Here is a 19,722-nt window from a genome sequence, read left to right on the forward strand (position 1 = left end):
AAAAAAAAAAAAAAAAAAAAAAAAAAAAAAAAAAAGAGATGACACAGGTGCCATGCACCAAGATTACAAGCTAAAATTATCACTGTTAACGCTACATTCACAATAATATTTTGAAGAAATGTCAGTGAGCTCAAATATTATTTGGTTTTAAACATTCATCAAAATATCTTCTGTTGTCTAACACAAAAAAGAAAACGTTTTGAAACCATGTAAGGGTTAGGGCTGTCAAAATGGCTGAAAAACTAAATTCGAATTTTGTACTTAAATATTCGAATTTAAATGGCTTTTTTTTTTAGATTTCAAAAATTTCAGTTTTGGGGGGGGGGAGCTTTTGGCTTCTCTCCTGAGGCCAGAAGAGGGCGCATCAGCAAAATATTACTAATGCACGTTTCTTCAAAGCAATAAAATAACACGACTACCTTTGAAAAAAGTGCATAATGTTTAAAGTAATGTTTATAAACCATAATTAATTAATTTGCTTAAACAATTAGAAACAAAATAGCATCATGAATGTATGCATAGTTTAATACAAAGGACTGAAAACCAATCACTGAATGAGTACTTTTTCATTCAAATACGTTACTTTAGATGCAGTGGGATGGGAAAAACCGCCATAAAGTCTCGAGACATGTTTTTGAAAAGTTGAACTTACATTAATTTTACATTGCTTTCTAAACATGCGTCTCTTGTGCAAGAACGCAAGTGCAACGGTGATAGATGTCCCTCTAGAAAATGCGATAAATATGCTTTCGGTGTGAATGGCTTGGTTTCAGTTTTGACGTAAACAAGATCTTCTCCGCACTGTTGTTCTCTTTTTCTGCAATATTTTGAATGAACAACGTAGCAGCGATAAGCTGGAGCTAACTGGATAAGCTATGAAAAACATTACAATGCAACGACACCTACATCGTGATGGCATCTCGTGCGCCACTGGTAAGGCAGCCTGACGCACACCTAAAATTCGAATGCAACGTTTTTGTATTCGAATGTGGATTTTTATTTTAAATTTAACGAATATTCGAAATTCGAACTTTTTTTGACAGCCCTAGTAAGGGTGAGTAAAAGATCCCCTTTACATCATTAAATATTTGGTTTATACCTCTGGATACAAAGTAATATCCAATTTCAGCTGATAAATTTGTTGCCAACAAAATGTTTGATTTATGCCCCATGCCACCCTTTGTTGATGAGAATGAGTCGGTGTCCCACATGGGCCACCTCAGTCCAAACAGTCTGGACAAGCTGCCTCTTCGATCAACATTAAATCTTTGGAGGTTGGCAAGTTATTGTTGCTATTAGTGTGCCATTTGTATCTAGTAGGCTTTCCCACTCTTGCTGCAGCATTTACTGTATCAGATGCCGCATTCAGACTGGTTGTTGAAACTCAAATTTTGCATCTCCAATATTCTCAGAAGCTTGTGTAACTGGAAATATTGTCAGTGCGAGCAACCCTTTAGACCGAATTAATCCCTGAAAAGCAGTTCTGGCTGCATGTGTCTATACAATACACACAGAAATGTGATGAGTGTTGAATCTACCTTAGCCTTACACTTATGTCTGTTCAGCTAAACATTCTAATCCATAAGGAGCTATTCACAAAAACAGCTTTGGCCGACTTTTTTTTGGAGGGGGAGGGCTTTATGCTTGAGTTTGGGAAGCTCTGCAATGCAACATATTGGCTCATGAAAAAGAATTGTATATACCGTGTCTCTTTGAATTTGATTTGAATACCTCAACTGAATACCCTGATTAGTCAAAATGAGTGGTCAGTTACCTGCAAATAGTAGAAAGGATGACTGAGAGCAGCTTGAATGGATGTTCGTGGGGTGACATTGAGTCGCTGTCTCAGGACCCCAGAGGAACTGTAGTAGCACACTTCATTGAGTGGCTGGAGTTCTGCTGGAGTCAAGTATTCTCTGAAGAGAGAACCAGAAATCTTATACTGCATAAAGGATTTTGTGAGAGAAGCAAGTACTTAAGCACACCTTGCTCATAATGTTGTCTACTCACCTCACAAGGCTGTCAATAAACTCCATCACCTGACTTCGAAGCACTTCGAATGGATTCATTCTCTTTGTTCTTCTGGACTCTTTTTCAAGCAGAGTCTGCGCACAGAGTCATGGCCATTGTTAATTTTAAATCCACCAATGTTATTTTTCCAAAGCTGAAACCAGAGTACTTAATTTATAGTATGGTCCTATAATCTAGTACTTAGTGTGGTCTCAATACCAAAATTTCAGTAGTAGGTACATAATATACTAGTGAATTCTTGATAAAAATTTCAATACCATGTTGTGTTGCCATTTGAGGCAGTCTACATTAGATGTGTCAAAGTGAACATTCCAAATCCATTTGTCCTCTTGGTGAACGTAGCACAATCATATGGAGTACATCAGAAATAATGAGGCATATATTTACTGTCTTGTGTCTATGACGCATTGTGCCACATCCAGCGTAAAATGTACTATTGAAGGCAATGCAAGTTATCTTGCTAGGCATTAGGGTTGTGTCGATAGACTATAGTATTGTGTAGAGATATCAAGACGATTAATATTATTATTGGGTTGGTAAAACTATCTAATTAATATAAAGGCTTACTTGTTCCATCATATTTCTTTATACGCGTTTTTTACAGTGTTGCACGTTATATAACCAATCACACACGATTCCGATAAGTTTATGAATGCAGTGGCCAATCAGAGGCGTTCAGATGAGTCATCGCTGAAACAGTGGAGTTTTGTTGTTCATTGTGCGCACTCGCTACCGGAATTCAGCTCTCTTGCGAATTCTCTCATCATAAACAACAAAGTGTTTAAATGTTCTTTGCTCGTTTTCTGTAGATGCTGTTTGAATAAGTGAGGAAATGTAAGCATTATAATTTGTAACTTGCAATGTTTCTATTAAATTGTTATCATGTTAAATACAAATTCAGTCATATTAAAAAGATTAAGCTGCTTTTAGCCTTACTCTGGAGTTTGTTCACTTTCCGGCAATGAAACTAAGTAAACGATTTATAAAAATTATCAGCAATCTCACAGGCTGACGATAGAATGCGAAGACAATTTAGTATATCGCCCAACACTACTAGGCATTGCAGGCTTGTTGCTTGGTGTTGCTAAACATTTCTTGTTAGTAGATGTTCCAGCTAGTTGAATTGCTAGTATACTACATTAACACTGCCTAGTTCTGAAGTTTTACAATACTAGGTATAGCTGTTGTTTATATAATCATTAATATAATTCTTTTGCAATGACAAAATAAAACTTTGAAAAGAAACAACAGCATCTTTGGATTCTTAAAGACTGGAATACACAACACAACTTTTGAAAACTGATCAGATTTTAAAACACTGGACGTTATGCACTTGCTGAATTCCAGACTTAACCAGAGGTGCTACAGTAATGATAAAAGCAAACCACCATCAACATTAATATAATCATCTTTAACTGAGGAATTTGGGGTGAAAAACTACATTACTCATGATGCGGTTCAAAAAATTCCACCAATCACAAAGCTGAATCAAGCAAAACAAACTAAAGCACTCTTTAGCTCCACCCACGCCCATGAAGCACCACAAATGACATAATTGACTTGGCCTCCCTACACTCTCAAAATATTCATAATACATAAATCTGTGGTAAACAAAATCCAAATTAGCCAAGCAAGACAACAAATACTATGCCTTTTGAAGCTGAAAGAGATCTGTTCTCTGATATTCCATTTTTCCCGAGATGATGCCATTTCCAGAGGAACCTTCTGAAGAGACACCTGATAGGTAAAGCAATGCATTACTAAGGTTATTGTGCATCTAGTCATGAATTTTTGAATGCAATTATTACAAATGATAAATAGTTATAAACATTATGAACAATTCTAAATTAACAAATTGTAGCATAAAAGGTAAATTCCATTTTTACAATCTTTAACAACTAAAGGAAATAAAAGTGCATTATTGCATCCCCTGTTATTACAGTAAAACTTTACCCCAAATTGTTTTCTACATTATAATGCAGAAAACAGATTCAGGCAAAAATCACATTCAGAAAATATAAAACATGCTCCCCCGGTGAAAGACATGGCCATGCCCACCAACTTTGAGGCAAAAACTAATTTATTGTAACACTATCATTTTAAGAAAGATTTATCTCTACTCAATACTATAACGATAATAATACCAATGAATATGTTCTGATTATTATAAGCGTGCACTGCAGATATGCTGTCTGCCGCTTAAAACAGCATGGATTCTGATTAGCTGTCCATGTTTTTAATGTTCATCAGCTGGCAAGAAAAAGCTGAGCTGCTTACCAACGTTGCCACATATATATACTACACACACTATACTAGAGTTGAGAATATGCTGATAATACAGTGCACATACATGTGAAAGCATCTTTTGTGTCTTAAACAGCTTTTTTGCAATAAAAAGTTGGATGGAAACACCAAGATGCACAAAAATGCACATAAACACAGAGTTGTCTGAGCTGAATAAATGTTTTATTCAGTAAGAAATTGTGCATAAACTTCCATGGAAACATGTTTTCTGAATAAATTTCTGCTGCTGACTTCATATTCTTAACCAGGTTCTCTTGAACACACTGGTTGGAAACACAAACAGTGATGATCTAATTTTTCCTATCTAAAAAACAACAACTTGGAACACATACTGTGTCTGACTTACCCTCCAGTGCTTCCAATCTGCCAATAAAATCTTCCAATTGTTGCAGAACATTTTGCATTCTCTTGGTACTGGCAGATTTAAGAATTTCAGCACACTTCCGTAAAGCTGCAACAAGCTCATCTTTTGCTAGAATCCTGCAAAGAAATACGAACTAAGAGTGAAGAGTGGCACTGAAATTTATTTATTTATTTCTGACCAGACAGTAGACTAAGTTACCTCAGAAGCTGCAAGGCCGAGTCATATTCCTCTGTCTCCCACAAATTCTTCTCAATGCAGGATACATGCAGTTCTCGTATCTATAAGCACAATAACAGTTTCATATGTGCTGAGCATTAAACACTGACCATTATTTAACTGTAAATACAGTGAAAAAAAATCTATATCAATGATCAAAACTAGCAAAGTTTCACACAGCGGCAAAGCGGCATGATCCCACTCATTTTAAATGAATATGCATCTTCGATTGTATAAAGTCAATTTGTCAACTTTCTCAAGTCACTGGTCATGCCTACGTTTTGTCGCCAGCAAGTCACGGTCTCACTTGTGTTGCCGGTAGTCGCCAGCTTTCCACTGAAAATCATGCATCCATGCTGCTTTGTCAATGTGTTTCCGGCAGTGTGACACAAAGTTTACGTTTATGCAAATAACTAAGCAATACAAAAAAAGCCAGCCGTACCAAGATGACCAACTACTTCTGGCAAAATTCTTAAGGGGACACTTTAAAAATCCCATCCAATGGACACTTTATCACTCCATAAGTCCACAGGAGTTGATTTGAGAATGGCAATGAAGTACCTGAATGGTTTTAAAGCACTATGTTTCTATAAGCTTCAGTGAGTTTTTGTGCTGTGCATGTTTGTTTAGGGTTTCCCGTTAAGAGTCCCACATTCATTACATTTAGTCATTTTGCAGACGCTTTTATCCAAAGCGACTTACAATTGGGGAATACATTAAGCGATTCTTCTTAAAGAGGCAAACAGACACAGGAAGTGCTCGCAATACCAAGTTTCAGGCATTGTTCAAATAATTACAAGCTAGAAAGGGAAGGAATAAAAAAAAAAGTTTTTTTTTTTTTTTTTACAGTTAGGATGAAGTCAAGTAGCATCGAAAGAGAGGAGTTTTCTATTGTCGCTTGAAAATTGTCAGGGATTCAGCATTCCGGATAGGGGTGGGAAGATCATTCCACCAGCCAGGAACGGTGAACGAGAATGTTCTGGAAAGTGATTTTGTGCCTCTCTGTGATGGTACCACGAGGCGTCGCTCACTAGCGGATCTCAGACTTCTAGAGGGGATGTAGATTCGTAGTAGTGAGTGGAAGTAGGCGGGTGCTGAGCCTGTGGCTGTTCTATATGCAAGCATCAATGTCTTGAACTTGATGCGAGCCGCAACCGGTAGCCAGTGCAAGGAGATAAAGAGAGGTGTAACATGGGCTCTTTTGGGCTCGTTGAAGACCAGTCTTGCCGCTGCATCCTCTCACACCCTCCGTCAGGTTGGGCGGGGTGGGGCCACTGGTCTGCTCATTTCAAACAATTGGAAATACTCAACCCAACTGTATTATTATAGTTACAAATAAGTGCATTTAAAAATACAAACAATGAAAAAAAAAAAAAAGTAGAAATAGGTAGAAAACGAAATATTCCTTCCTAGCAGCAAGTAATAATTTAAACAACAGATCCACAAATAAAGTATTAAGCAAAACACTCACGTGCTGCCGTCTCTTCTGCAGACTAATCGCTTCTCCCCACAATCACACAGAGAAGTTACAATTTCCTTAACTATAAGGGATTGTTAAATATAAAAAAGACTTAGCTTTGAAAAGGCTGGTTATGTTTTAATTTAAGGTTGTCACAATTATACATTTAAATACTGGGTAATAACAATAATTAACTACTTGTACAGGGTTTGTCTTAGGGCTACTTGCATGTAATTATGCATAATTTATTGTTATTATAATAGTAAGTACATGTAACGCGTAAAAAGGACACCTTAAAACAAAGTGTTACCAGCAATATTAATTGAAAACCATGCACTTTCTATAGGGTTATGATTATAGGGTTTGGTTTACGGTTAGTTGCATAGAATCATGCACAATTTACTGTTATTACTATAATAAATACATGTAACAAGGACAGTGTAAAATAGGGTTATCAAAAGGTGTACTTGCATGCTTTCCTAGAGGAAACTTAGGCAGTGATGAGGTCAAAGAGTGCAGACACTGTAGAATGGGATAGTAATTCTTGTGGTATTTATGGAGGTTTTTCAGTAATTTTTGACATACTTCCTGAAAAGATATAAACACAAAATCAGAAAATAGAGATTAGTATTTATTTTATTTATGATTTAATGCCATGTCAACAGCAATGGCTATATTCATGGCAAAAACAATTCAATTGCATCATTCAAACAATTAAATCAATATCGTTTCAATATAATGTTTACAATAATTTGTTTTGTTTAAAAAATAAATAAATAAAAACATAAATACCTAAAAATACAAACTAAAATAATAATATCCAAAATAGCAATAACAATTATATAGTCTTTCAATTTACTATGACTAAAAATTCTAAAATTATTTCAAGATAAATTTTTAAAAATGTCCATTAATATATTTTCTGAATTAAAATGTTGTCTAGTATCATTTAAAAATGGACATTCTACTAAAATATGTTTTATACTCAAAAGATTCTTACATAAATCACAAACGTTTTTTTCTTCCCCTTTCAATAAATATGAATGAGAGCCTCGTGTGACCTATTCTACACAACCTGGGGTGTATTCCAGAAAGCAAGGTTAACTTACCATCTGCTAAACCCTGAACTCTCGGTTGATTAACCCAAACCTTGCTTACTTGAGGTATGCTGGTTCCAAAAATGCGTCCGGGAGCAAGTTCATTCAACCCAGAGTAAGTTCCTGGTTAACACGCAAGACATTCTCAACAGGGCAATGAATCGAGTCACTATGGAAACGGATGCTAAGAAAAAGCGTGCCATACTACTTCTTTCTTCTTCTTCTGTTCAAAGGCCGTTTACATACTTGGTTCATATCGCCACCTAACTGGTGGTTGTGCAATCTTTTTTTTTTCTGTTTAATATTAAATCCTTGAGAATAAGAATTATATTGTTTGTTTGATGCTAATAATATAATAAATCATAACACATATGTATTTTTATTATAGAAATTATAGAAAATGGCGATCCATGATGTGTGAGATGATAATATAAAATGAAATAAATATAAAATATAATAAATTAAACATTACCTTGTCATAATAGTGTTTTAAATATATATATATATATAACATAACTATATTGTAATAATGTATAATATTGTGCGCAATCTGTCACGCCCACTGGACTCTGGTCAGTAGGTCATGCATGCGCTGATAGCACTAAAGTAAGCTAACTCTGAAAGAGAACCTACTCCGGCGCAGGTTATGTTCAGAGAGTAAGTTGCTATGGCTACTTACATACTCTGAAAGTTACCTCCGTTTTTGGAACCGAAAGCATAGTTTATCCGCTTACTTACCTTAAACATACTCGGGTATGTCACATAACCTGCTTTCTGGAATACCCCCCTGGTCACATCTATTTTCAAAATAATAACAGTTAACTCTTTGATTTAGTACTGGGTTCACTTCATATAATTTGTTATACAAGCAGTCATTCCATTCAATTGGCCATTTATCATAAACGTGCATATTCAAAATAGGATTCAAAAAAAGATTAGTAATGCTTTTAAACATTACTATTACTCCTATGTTCCCTAATAAAATGAGGGAACAAATTCCTAATTCATGGCCACAATTTAATTCAAACAAGGGAATGAATAATTCATGGAAACAATATATATTTTCCTGCATGTCATGTGAGTGTCTCTGTATATACCAGTGTTGTAACACTAACAAATTAAAGTTCTTTTCTACTTACTTTAAAACATATGCCTAGTTTGTGGTTTATTATTATTATTATGTTTAATTAAAAATCACAACAATAAGACAAACTGACTTATATTAACCACAAAAATAATGCCAAATAGGTGCTTTTGCTTTTGACGGTGGGGGCAGTGTGCAAGAAATGTAATCGGTGTATGTCCGAACACTGTAAAATCAATAACACTGACTACCACAGCAATTCTAATTTGCAGTAAAAAGAAAAAAGGCTTTTTTAGTTAAAGGTACTAATTATAAAGGGGATTATACATGTGCTAAATTTGTACTTCCAATTTTTTCAGTGCGATTTAGAACAAGTGATTACCACCGCTGCTTTTTAAAAAGATTTAAGCAGCAGTCCAGCAGAGAAGCCGCTTTATTGTTTCATCACAGCAATGTTATATTTTTGTTTTTGATTAAAAACCGAGTATCAGTAATAGAACTGATATTAAAAGACACATTCAACAAATACTGACTGCTTGGATCTCATCTATAGACACATTACATTAAACAAGGCATTCAGACTTTAAACACAGTGTTGAACTTTTAAGCTGGTGAGTGAAATTTTATTCACATTGATCTTGTAATTTAATAATCGGATAATAACCTCGCTGTCTAAGAGGGTTGCCACCTAGAAGACAGGCTTGACCTGATGCAGAGGAAATCTTTTAAGGTGAGAACGAACACACAAGTATTAGTTACAACTATGCATAAAAATTAGCATGCTAAGGTAGCTTAGCCATTAACATTGCTTAAAGTTTACCAGTTAACCCAAAGCTACATTACAAAGAACTGCCTATGATTAGTATGCTAGTCTGAGCTGATACTGGACAGAATTTGTAAGAGGAATAGCAAAAATTGTGTTTTAGATTTGTGATCTTTTAGTCAATTACATGGACTATTGTGGAATAATAATGTTACCTTGACATGTTCATCATTGGTAAGGAGCTGCACCTGTTCCTGGGGCTCTTGAGTCTCCACATACCTACAAAGACATACGTTCACTTAAGTGTGTAGCTACAGAACTGTAACTGAATGCCTTTACTGGAGTGAACATTGATGTGTATACCTCATGAACGAGGGTAGATGGCGGATTCGTTCAACGTTTTGTTTGCTCAATGTCTTGGCAGAAAGCAAGGCCTCTTGTTTTTGGCAGCAAAGCACGCTGAGAGGCTGGCTATTAAAGTGCTCCAACATGGAGAACTGTAAGAAGAAGGGTTTCATTAGAGCAGTGGTTCCCAACCCTGATCCTGGAGGCATCCCAACACTGCACGTTTTGCATGTCTCCTTAATCAAACACACCTGATTCAGGTCATCAGCTCATTAGTAGAGACTCCAAGACCTGAAACTGGTGTGTCAGAGAAAATGCAAATGAGACATGCAAAATGTGCAGTGTTGGGGTGCCTCCAGGACCAGGGTTGGGAACCACTGCATTAGAGTGCTGGCAAAATATCCATATGGCATATCATCAGGTGGCATATCATGAAAATCTGACTTTTTCTGTGTTTAAGTGCTATAATTGTGTCCCTGATGCATCTACCAACCCAGAAAACACGAAAAAAAAGACCAACCCAGTACATTTTTTCTTGTAAGCCTTTCTCTGCAAGCTTGTGAAAAAAAGAGCCACTAAGATTTCGCTCTCCCCGTGACGTAGAATGGGGAACTTATTATAATATTACCGCCCTTTAATCTGCAAGTTTTCACCCATGGTGCCACCATTCTGTTTTCGCAAGCAACAACGGTCAACAGTGTACCAGTTCTAATGCCATGGCGAAAGTTCAAGTAAAGCATGCTAACTGTTCTGTCGTTGGCTGCACTGATGAGCACAGAACACTGTATGGCGGTTTTCCACTGCATGGTACGACTCGGCACGGCACGGCTCAGCTCGGTTTGCGTTTCCACTGCAGTTTAGTATCGCTTTAGAGTGGGCGGGATTATTCACATGTCGTTATAGTTGCGCCGCCTCTACTGCTGCGACTCCTGAAAAACTTTTTCATTCTGCATCGCCCCATCAAGCTCTCGCTGGATCTGCTCCTCTGCTATCAACGAGAGGAATGACTGTACTTCCTCAACAGACAATGAAACAACCACTTTTTGTTTGCTAAAAAAAAGGAGCGCTCGTTCAAAACAGTTGCATTCGATCCTTTGCTGGCTGTGCTGATTTAAATGTAGCGGTTCTGTTGTGTTTGTGTCGCATGTTCAGTGACGCAGGTAGGGACGATTCTCTCCGGTCAATCCATGATCAGCAGAGTTTACACGTCATGTTTTGCTAACAGTACGGTTCGCTTGGAACCTCAACCGAGGTGGTACTAAAAAAAGTACCAGGTACTGTACCCAGTGGAAAACCCCCCAAAATTGAACCGTACCGAGCCATACCATGCAGTGGAAAAGCGCTATTAGAGTCCCAGCCTCAGAGCAGACAAGAGAGCAGTGGATTTATTGATTTATTTACTGTATATTAAGCTGCTGCCACACAGATCTAATAAACATGCGATTTCTTTCCCAGCTGTTTACCTTCACAGACATAACTGACTGTTTTTGTAACTCGTGTTGTTAACATAAACGTGTATTTGACAGTTTAAGTGCAATAAGACATGAAAGAGAACTTTGTTTAGTACTCTCATGCCGTGTGCGTGCTTCGAATGTGTGCACCGTATATAAGAAGTTTAAACTAATTTGGATTAAAACGCATGATTTCAGCGCGATAGACATGACAATCAAAACCAAACAGATGTTTTTTGGCAGAATATCTGAGGTACAAGCTGTAAAGGCACAGCCCTATTCTGGAAAAGGGGGCGGGGAGCAGCAGCTTATTTGCATTTAAAGAGATATGCACGAAAACGGCGTGTTTCTGCTTCCACAAAATAGGAATTTTCAAAATGATATAATAAATTATCTGTGGGGTATTTTGAGCTGAAACTTCACAGACACATTCTGGGGACACCTGAGACTTATATTGCATATTGTAAAAAGGAGCATAATAGGTCTCCTTTAAACATTCTCACATCACATCCACCTTCACATTAATTATAATGTTTTAAACAGCATAACAATATATTAATTTGTAACAATCAAAGTACATTATTATTGAGGTCACATGACTGTATCATCCTTTATGCTTGCAGAAGTTTTGAAAACTTGGTAGTAATTATTACAATGGAAAAACTGAATTACATAAAAGCCATATTTTAAATCCAAAATTGAGTTTCAATCATCTGTGTCCAAGCACAAATATCTCATGTAGATGAAGTGATACAACTGCCATGTGTCTGTTTGTTCCTGAAATTTACTGCAGTGATGGGACTTTGGAATAGTTTATAATGCTCACATATATTAACTGAAGACGTAACTCTCAAAATTTAAGTTTTGGCTTCTTTCAGTCTCCATAATAATGAAAAAGGTATGCTTCAATAGCAGAAAGCAAAAAAGACAAATAAGTAGCACCAATGTTTGTTTCTCAATAACATTCCAAAGCAACAAAGAAACACTGCACATGCCACGATGAAAGGCCATCGGAAAAAACTAAAACTTGACAGCTCACCTGTAGGCCCTTAACAAAATTCTGAACAGAGAAGTCATGGTAGAGGAAGATACCAACCAGCACCTGTATCACCCTACTGCTGAGCTTGAATGGGAACTGAGATTTCAGAATGAGCTATGAAAAACAAACAATGGCATCAGAAGAACATACGGAATAAAATTGTTGACATTAACTTGCATTACAAATCGCAATGGTATTTTACCTTGTCAAAAACAGAGGCTAAATGCTGAGTACATGAGAGAGAATGAAAGACCTCAATGCAGAGCAATGATGACACTGAGTGGGGAAGCCTGTGCTGGATAGCACTTGGAGACGTGGCAATGCCAAAAATAAAGATGAATGGAAGCTCCTGAGTGTATCGACTGTTAATAAAATAAAAAATATTAAGGATTTTCAGACCATGATTATATCCACTTTTCAATTTCAGGCATGCAACATTATTAGCATTTCCTGCAAAAAAACAAAACAGGATATACCACTGCTTTCAAGGCATGCAAAAGAAAGTTATCTTAAAATTGAGTGATCTCCGGTATTAGGTTCTATTTAAATGATGCTTCAGAGATTTGCCATGGCCTTGACAATCAACATTTCATTTCTAACAAAAGAAAAGAAATGAAAAGAAAAGAGAGAATCTGTGCAGCTTTTCAAAAACGAAAATGGGTCATCCATCAACTGAAACCGCTTTGTAAGGCTTACATTGAAAACTGCTTTGCTGATTGTAATGGAAGCAATTTACTTGTGACATTGCAATGTCTATGTAGACAGTGTGTAAAAAATAATCTACAAAAAAAATCCATAAAATAAGGAGTTGGAGCTGAATTGATGGCAAGAGTTTGAAGAAAGAAAACACCTTGTAAGCACTGTAATATTATTCTATCACACTTCACATACTGCTATTGCACATTTTACTACACAAATCCCACCTGCAAATAAGGATAAAATCCTGTAAAACTTGTGAGTTGAATGCCTCAAAGTCTTTGAAGATCACGACAACAGGCAAACTCTGAGGCAAGTCACTATTTGTCAAGTTTTCTTTCCTTTGTGGAGAAACTTGGGTGCATTTCTGCAAAAGACCAATTATTCTGATTGTTAAAGTACCTTGGCACACCAAAGTTAAGTAAATAACAGCACAGGATCTCTTTCAAATTTCTACTAGAACTTACCAAACATTGTTTGCTTTAAGATTTTAAATCTGAAATAAGCATTTTATCCTACTTAGAACTTCAATTACATACAGTACAATTACATTAAAAAGAATATAATTTACAAAAGAAACTATCAAAGAGCATCATCTTGAGATTGCATTACCATGGACCAAGCCCCTTTCAGCAGTAAGTACCCCAAAATGTATTCTTTCAAAATATAAACATGTCTTTCTATTGTAGGTAAGCATAGTTTATGTTCTCTTGTCTTCTCCTACCTTGGTAACAGTCTTGTAACTGACATAGAGCACTAATAGTACACTGTGTCCTTTGAAGCAAAGCTGTATCATCTTCCTGTTCTTCATCCACTGACACTCCTCTTCCCATCAGCTGCTCTAGAACCTTCTGAATCAAGAGCTTCACAGCTGTCAAAAAGTGTTATATACAGGATTACTGTAAAACATGATTATCACATTTTAATGAAAATATGCAAATTTGATGCAGATGAGGCTACGCATCATGAGGCTAGTCATTGTAAGCTCCATATATGGTTATTTTGCAGAGATGGGTAGAGAATAAAGCTTGTCTATCCAATCTTCCACTGAGATTTATATAAGAGCAAACTCTGCACAGATTGAGATGTATATAATCTGAAATGTTTCACATGCGCAAAAATACACACCTGCACATTCTTTGGCATGAACAGACACCACAAACGGTGTGACAGAATCCTGAAGGAGATTACACAGACTTCGAAATGTCATGGCATGATCTGGCACATTTACCCCTAAATGACAGTAAAAGGTTTTACAGAGGTCAATAATAGACAGAGCCAATAGTGGGGCTGTGCTGTATGTACCAATGTTTTTTCCATCACAACTCTTCAAATTACTATTGTACTGACCTGTGCCTACCACTAGAGAGGATGAGTCGAGATATCGCACTTCCTGTGATACCTATCATTTCATTAAGAATGTGCCAATATACCATAACATATCACGATGATCAACATGCATGATATTGTTATCGTGGGCACTTCAAAATACAGTGAATAGTTTTTTATTATTCAAAAATCAAAGGCTGTAAACTGTATTATTTAATGGATCTAACAAAGCTCAGTTGTATTTTTAACACAACTAATGTAACAAATGTAGCCATTTGTCACAAAGTGTTCCCTTTTGTTCTTTATAATTTTTCACTTTAATCTGTTTGAAACATTTGTTTGCTTAAAACATTTAAATACAATAAAGAAATACACAAATATGTATCAGGTTAATTTTTTTTGTAAGAAAAGAGTTATATATCTGTTATAGTACAACAACACTTTTTTGCAACTTATTTCAATATCATCACAATACTCTATATGTGTGTGTGTGTGTGTATGTATATATATATATATATATAGAGAGAGAGAGAGAGAGAGAGAGAATTTTAGCAAAAAATTGCAAGCCAATGCTGATTCTATTGCCAAGATTAAAAGGATCAAAGGATAAAGCATTTTACTAAATGTGACCATATATGATTGTGAACTTTTTCACAAATCAGGCTTCATTTTAAACAAATTGGTTTGCATTAGCCCTAGTTTCAGTTTTCTAAATATTAAACTCTTGGAGCTATGTGCATTATACAAAAGTTGTGCTGGAAAATAAATAATTAAGTAAAATAAAACAGTGACGGCAATCTTAGGATAAGAATCAGGCCATACCCAGCATCAGAGCAGCTGTGGGGATTTCACTGGCTCTCTGTCTCCAGACATCAGATGAGCAGCCGAGGCCATGCTTTTTAATGAACTCTGCAAGACTGTCAAGTACCTTTTTATTCAACTGATCTTGTATTGCCTGTGAAGAAATATATTTATCAAGGAACAAAAACGTATTAATAGACGAACATATTAATGGGTTAGATAAAGAGGTTGCTAGGCCTGTCGCAATAATCAATATATCGACTTATCGCGCAATATATGTACATGACCTCAATAATTTTTGGTGACGCAATATATCGCCCATTATATTTACTTAATTTATGTCACCATGTTTTGTACATTCCACTTGCGCCTGTGTCTTTTGCAGCTTCTCGTACATAACGTGGTGTAGTCATGAGGTGCTAGTTCACATTTAAAAAATGCTTCTACAAACAAAGTTCCATCTGCAGATATGGTCTTGTTTAGGGATCTGTGCCTTTGTGCATACGGACATCTGACTGCTAAGTAGTGATTGTGTTTTTAATGCTTCTACAAAAAAGTTTCATATGCAGATATGGTTTTGTTTAGGGATCTGTGCCTTTGTGCATACGGGCATCTGACTGATAAGTAGTGATGGTGTTTTTCAGCAATAGTGTGCACGCTTAATTTACAGAGAAAAGAAGATCAGGGAAAAATCTGTAAAAAAAAAAAAAAAGTTCTTTGTGCATTTTTCTTTTTTCTACTCGTTACTTTGCACTTTTTGTTAGAAAATGTTTATTTACTATTTATTCAGTTTTTTAAGGTATCTAATATTATATGATACTTAATTTCCATGATCTAAATAAACTTAAAAATTAAAAGTGTGTTGTCATTTGGAAGTGTGTAGGCCTTCTTGCATTATTAAGCTGTTACATTATGATTATATATTCAGTGGCATAAAATAGTCTTTAAAATGACAATAATATCGCTTATCGCAATTATTTCTGAGGCAATATATCGCACAACAAAAAGTTGTTATCGTGACAGGCCTAGAGGTTGCAGACGCAGAGAAGGATGTAAGTTACCTCTGTGTTCATTTGAACAGTTTCCCATAATTTCTGACAGATCCTAAAGCGATCGCTGCCGTTATCGTCACTATCACCCACCAAATATCCACCTACATGCCAATAAATAAAACGAAAATGCTTGATAATGGAGATAAGTAACGTTATTTGTAAAGTGATAATAATGATTACAATTACTCACCAACTCCTACATGTCGCTTTCTCTTTTTAGAGGCTGACTTAAAAACAAAACATCCCTGAAAAACATAATATATAAGTCTGGATATGTATCATTATGTGTATAGGCTATATGTATCATAAATGTATATCATTACTCTAAACAAATTACTTCAGCCACGTAAGGATTAATGAATGAATGTCTGCTCAATGTTACCTTTCAGGCTATATGTATCATAATATCATTACTCTAAACAAATTACTTCAGCCACGTAAGGATTAATGAATGAATGTCTGCTCAATGTTACCTTTGACACTGATGAAGTTAGAGGACTTTCGCTCATTTCTGTCCTTCAAAAACAAAAATCAATAGCGAACAAACTTCCATAAGACAGTACACCACGCGTTTATTCTGCCGCTTTTCTTCTTCTTCTTCTTCTTCTTCTTCTTTGGATTTTTTGGCGTATTCCGTACCGTAGGCACATAGCGACACCAACTGTTTATATACATACATGGATGATAGTCCCGTCTCTATTCATTTTTTGCCGCTTTTTTCTTCTTCTTAATATTTTATGGCACAACTTTCAGGTGCATTAGCGCCACCTGCTGTGTAGTAGTGTGGGACAAGCTCGTACAACCTTATTCATATTAGCTCCTTAATTCTTATTTCTGAATTTAATTGTCTTTTACAGATACTGCATTGAAAATTTTAATCATTCATCATGTGAACCCCTTTGTGAAATGTTTGCCAACTCAGTTTTTAAAGCTGGAAATCAATCATTTTCTTCATTATCATAAAGTGCTCTATGGTTTCGTTTTGATTACAATTTTCAAATTTTCCTGTCTTGTGTCTCCCTATTTCATTCGAGGCATTATTAAGTGCAGTATGTCAAAATCTAAGTTTATTTTTAAAAAAAAGTCTATTTCTCCTTGTTATTCTACCTTTACAAACATTTCTTTATAAAAGCATCATCTTCCTTCACATGTTGTTTAATTAAAAACGGCATTTTATCGACTGTATCCTGTACGTTGTCTGAAGGATCTCAATCAGCACATCAGCTCTGCTTTCTGTACCTGTTTCTAATGTCATTAATGAACTTGAGTCAGAACATGTTATCAGTGGTCTATTCTCCTCAACCCACTGTAATGCCATTGGGATTGCAATCAATTCTCCAGTGTCCTGATAGAGATGATCTGAAATTCTTTAATTGATTTTGACATTCAAATCTTGTCCTGTGAATGCCACACCTACTACTGCATCTTAATATATATGAACATACCTATTGTTTTGAATTTCTCATGAACAGTCTCATGTGGGTTGTGGTATTAACTATTGGTGAATTACTGACCATGGTAGGCTACTGCTGGAATATTCATTTAATTCCAATTATTTTGGGTACTTTTGTTTTTGCATCTTTTCTTTCTCTCAGCATTGTTTTATGGCTTTTGGATGATTTTGATTATGTCCTGACCCAGTAATTTATAGCATCTGTATTTTAAGGGCATTTCTCCTGTTACATCTGCAGTTGGGATCTTATAGCCCCTGTTAATAACCTAATGCTTTTTGTTGAACTGAAATACTATACATCCATAATCAAGTGTTAATAGTATTAGTTCATTATAGTTCATATATTCAGAGACAACCTCTCAGCTCCCCTGGTCCTTGCCCACCAAGCAACTCATTGAATTCTGTTGTTTGCGTTTACCAATAATTTTCTCAATGTGTATTTTTCTAGTCAAACTACAAACATAAAAACTTACAACATTCTAATTTTTCTATCTCTTGACCATGTAATTGTAATGTTTGTTTGTACTGTTTAATAAATGTAACACATCCTCCTTTAATAAATGTAACACACCCTTTTCTCCTTTATATTTATATTTATTTCCATTTCTATTCTGTTAATCTCTATCTTTATATTTATATTACCATCCTGCCAATCCTTGTGAACTGCTAAATAGTCTTTTGTTCTTTTCAAAACAATGGCAGTAAAGATCTATTATATTCTAGTCCCCCCATGACCATTGTTCTGTATCGGATACTATCATAGCCTTATAATGGTTTCAAACGAATTTCCTGAATGCAGATGATACCTTTAATAAACGAATTAGAAAAGCTGATATTTTAAGTATTATGGCATTAAAGACACATTACAGTAATTCTATTTTTTAAATACTGTACTATTTATAGAGTATAGAGTATTTTTCTGTTTTCTCAAATTACATAAACGTGTATGTAAAATTACAAAAATAATGGCGATAATAATTTATGAAATCACCACCAGATGGTGCAGATGGCACCATTGCTCACACTGTAAAACAAAACAAACAAGCAAGCAAGCGAACAAACAGAAAATTGTTAAAAAAACACAAACAGTAAAATTAAAATAAAATTAAAGTAAAATCCCAATTTAAATAAAGTGCAAAGCCTTAACAGAATAATTTTTTTGTTTTATTAAATGTTTACAGAAAAACACTGTTATTTTGGGTATTTCCTATGTTATTGCAATCAAACATCTTCACTTTAAAATAATAATAATAATAATAAACAGTCAAATGACTGGCAGCAACGGCTGCCAAACAAAAACGGTAAAATTGAAGTAAAATATCCTATTTTAAATAGTGTAAAAACTTTTACAGTAATTTGCATTAAATATTTAACAGAAAAACACTGTTATTTTACAAGTATTTCTTGAATTATTATGATCAAACACCTTCACTGTAAAGTAAAAAAAGACCCTGTCAAAACATTTTCTATATACTAACCTACTAAGTCTTTCAAAATTTCACAGCACTTCAGTACTCCAGTGTGAAATGACTAATTACCACCAAACTGTTCAATCAGAAATCAGACTCTGGGTGGTGTCAGTTAATCAGGCCACGATGACCACATCATCACCAACAAGTAGCAAATATCACCCAATCAAAGTTTTTCTTGTACTTTTGCTTAAAGGGGTCATATGATGCTGCTAAAAAGAACATTATTTTGTGTATTTGGTGTAATGAAATGTGTTTATGCGGTTTAAAGTTAAAAAAACACATTATTTTCCACATACTGTACATTATTGTTTCTCCTCTATGCCCCGCCTTTTTGAAACGCGTCGATTTTTACAAAACTGGGGGCGTGTTCGAACGAACCGTTTTAGGTAGGTGTGGCTAACTCTTAACTTTTATAAAGAATATCTCTTTGGATTTGAGACTTTAGTCTTTGCAACTTTACAGATCTTCTTTATGCACCAAGAGTTTGTAACACTCTAAAGAGAAAGGAAAAAATGAAATCGCATCATATGACCCCTTTAAGAAACAGGAGAAAAACTAATGTTAGAAAGTTAAGGGTCAAGGGCCTAACTAAACCAAACGCTGACCTCCATCATGGCTAACTTTATTATTTTTAATAAAACTTCAATATTTAAACCTCTGTTAATTTTGTATGTATTTTAGTAATAAGTGAAGCTGGTAATGCTGTTTGTGGAGTTGTTTAATCATTCTGTGCTAGAGCTTGAGAGATCCGTATTTAATGTGTGTT

General features: G+C 35.4%; 1 protein-coding gene across 1 annotated transcript in view; it reads right to left on the reverse strand.

Moving 5' to 3' along the window:
* Nucleotides 1-16,684, reverse strand: part of LOC107728969 (origin recognition complex subunit 3-like) — a 20,057-nt gene extending 3,373 nt beyond the window's left edge. Inside the window, 18 exon segments of the mRNA XM_016539313.1 lie at nt 1,775-1,916; nt 2,011-2,105; nt 3,683-3,768; nt 4,682-4,815; nt 4,898-4,977; nt 6,846-6,962; nt 9,534-9,597; nt 9,682-9,815; nt 12,154-12,267; nt 12,356-12,515; nt 13,077-13,216; nt 13,574-13,592; nt 13,594-13,720; nt 13,978-14,082; nt 15,001-15,133; nt 16,041-16,132; nt 16,222-16,276; nt 16,505-16,684. Of these exon segments, the coding sequence (XP_016394799.1) occupies nt 1,775-1,916; nt 2,011-2,105; nt 3,683-3,768; nt 4,682-4,815; nt 4,898-4,977; nt 6,846-6,962; nt 9,534-9,597; nt 9,682-9,815; nt 12,154-12,267; nt 12,356-12,515; nt 13,077-13,216; nt 13,574-13,592; nt 13,594-13,720; nt 13,978-14,082; nt 15,001-15,133; nt 16,041-16,132; nt 16,222-16,276; nt 16,505-16,540 (1,833 nt within the window). The 5' untranslated portion in view covers nt 16,541-16,684.
* Between the last annotated feature and the right edge of the window lie 3,038 nt (nt 16,685-19,722).

Source organism: Sinocyclocheilus rhinocerous, unplaced genomic scaffold (genome assembly GCF_001515625.1).
Source record: "Sinocyclocheilus rhinocerous isolate Xijiao unplaced genomic scaffold, SAMN03320098_v1.1 scaffold2743, whole genome shotgun sequence".
Taxonomy (NCBI): domain Eukaryota; kingdom Metazoa; phylum Chordata; class Actinopteri; order Cypriniformes; family Cyprinidae; genus Sinocyclocheilus; species Sinocyclocheilus rhinocerous.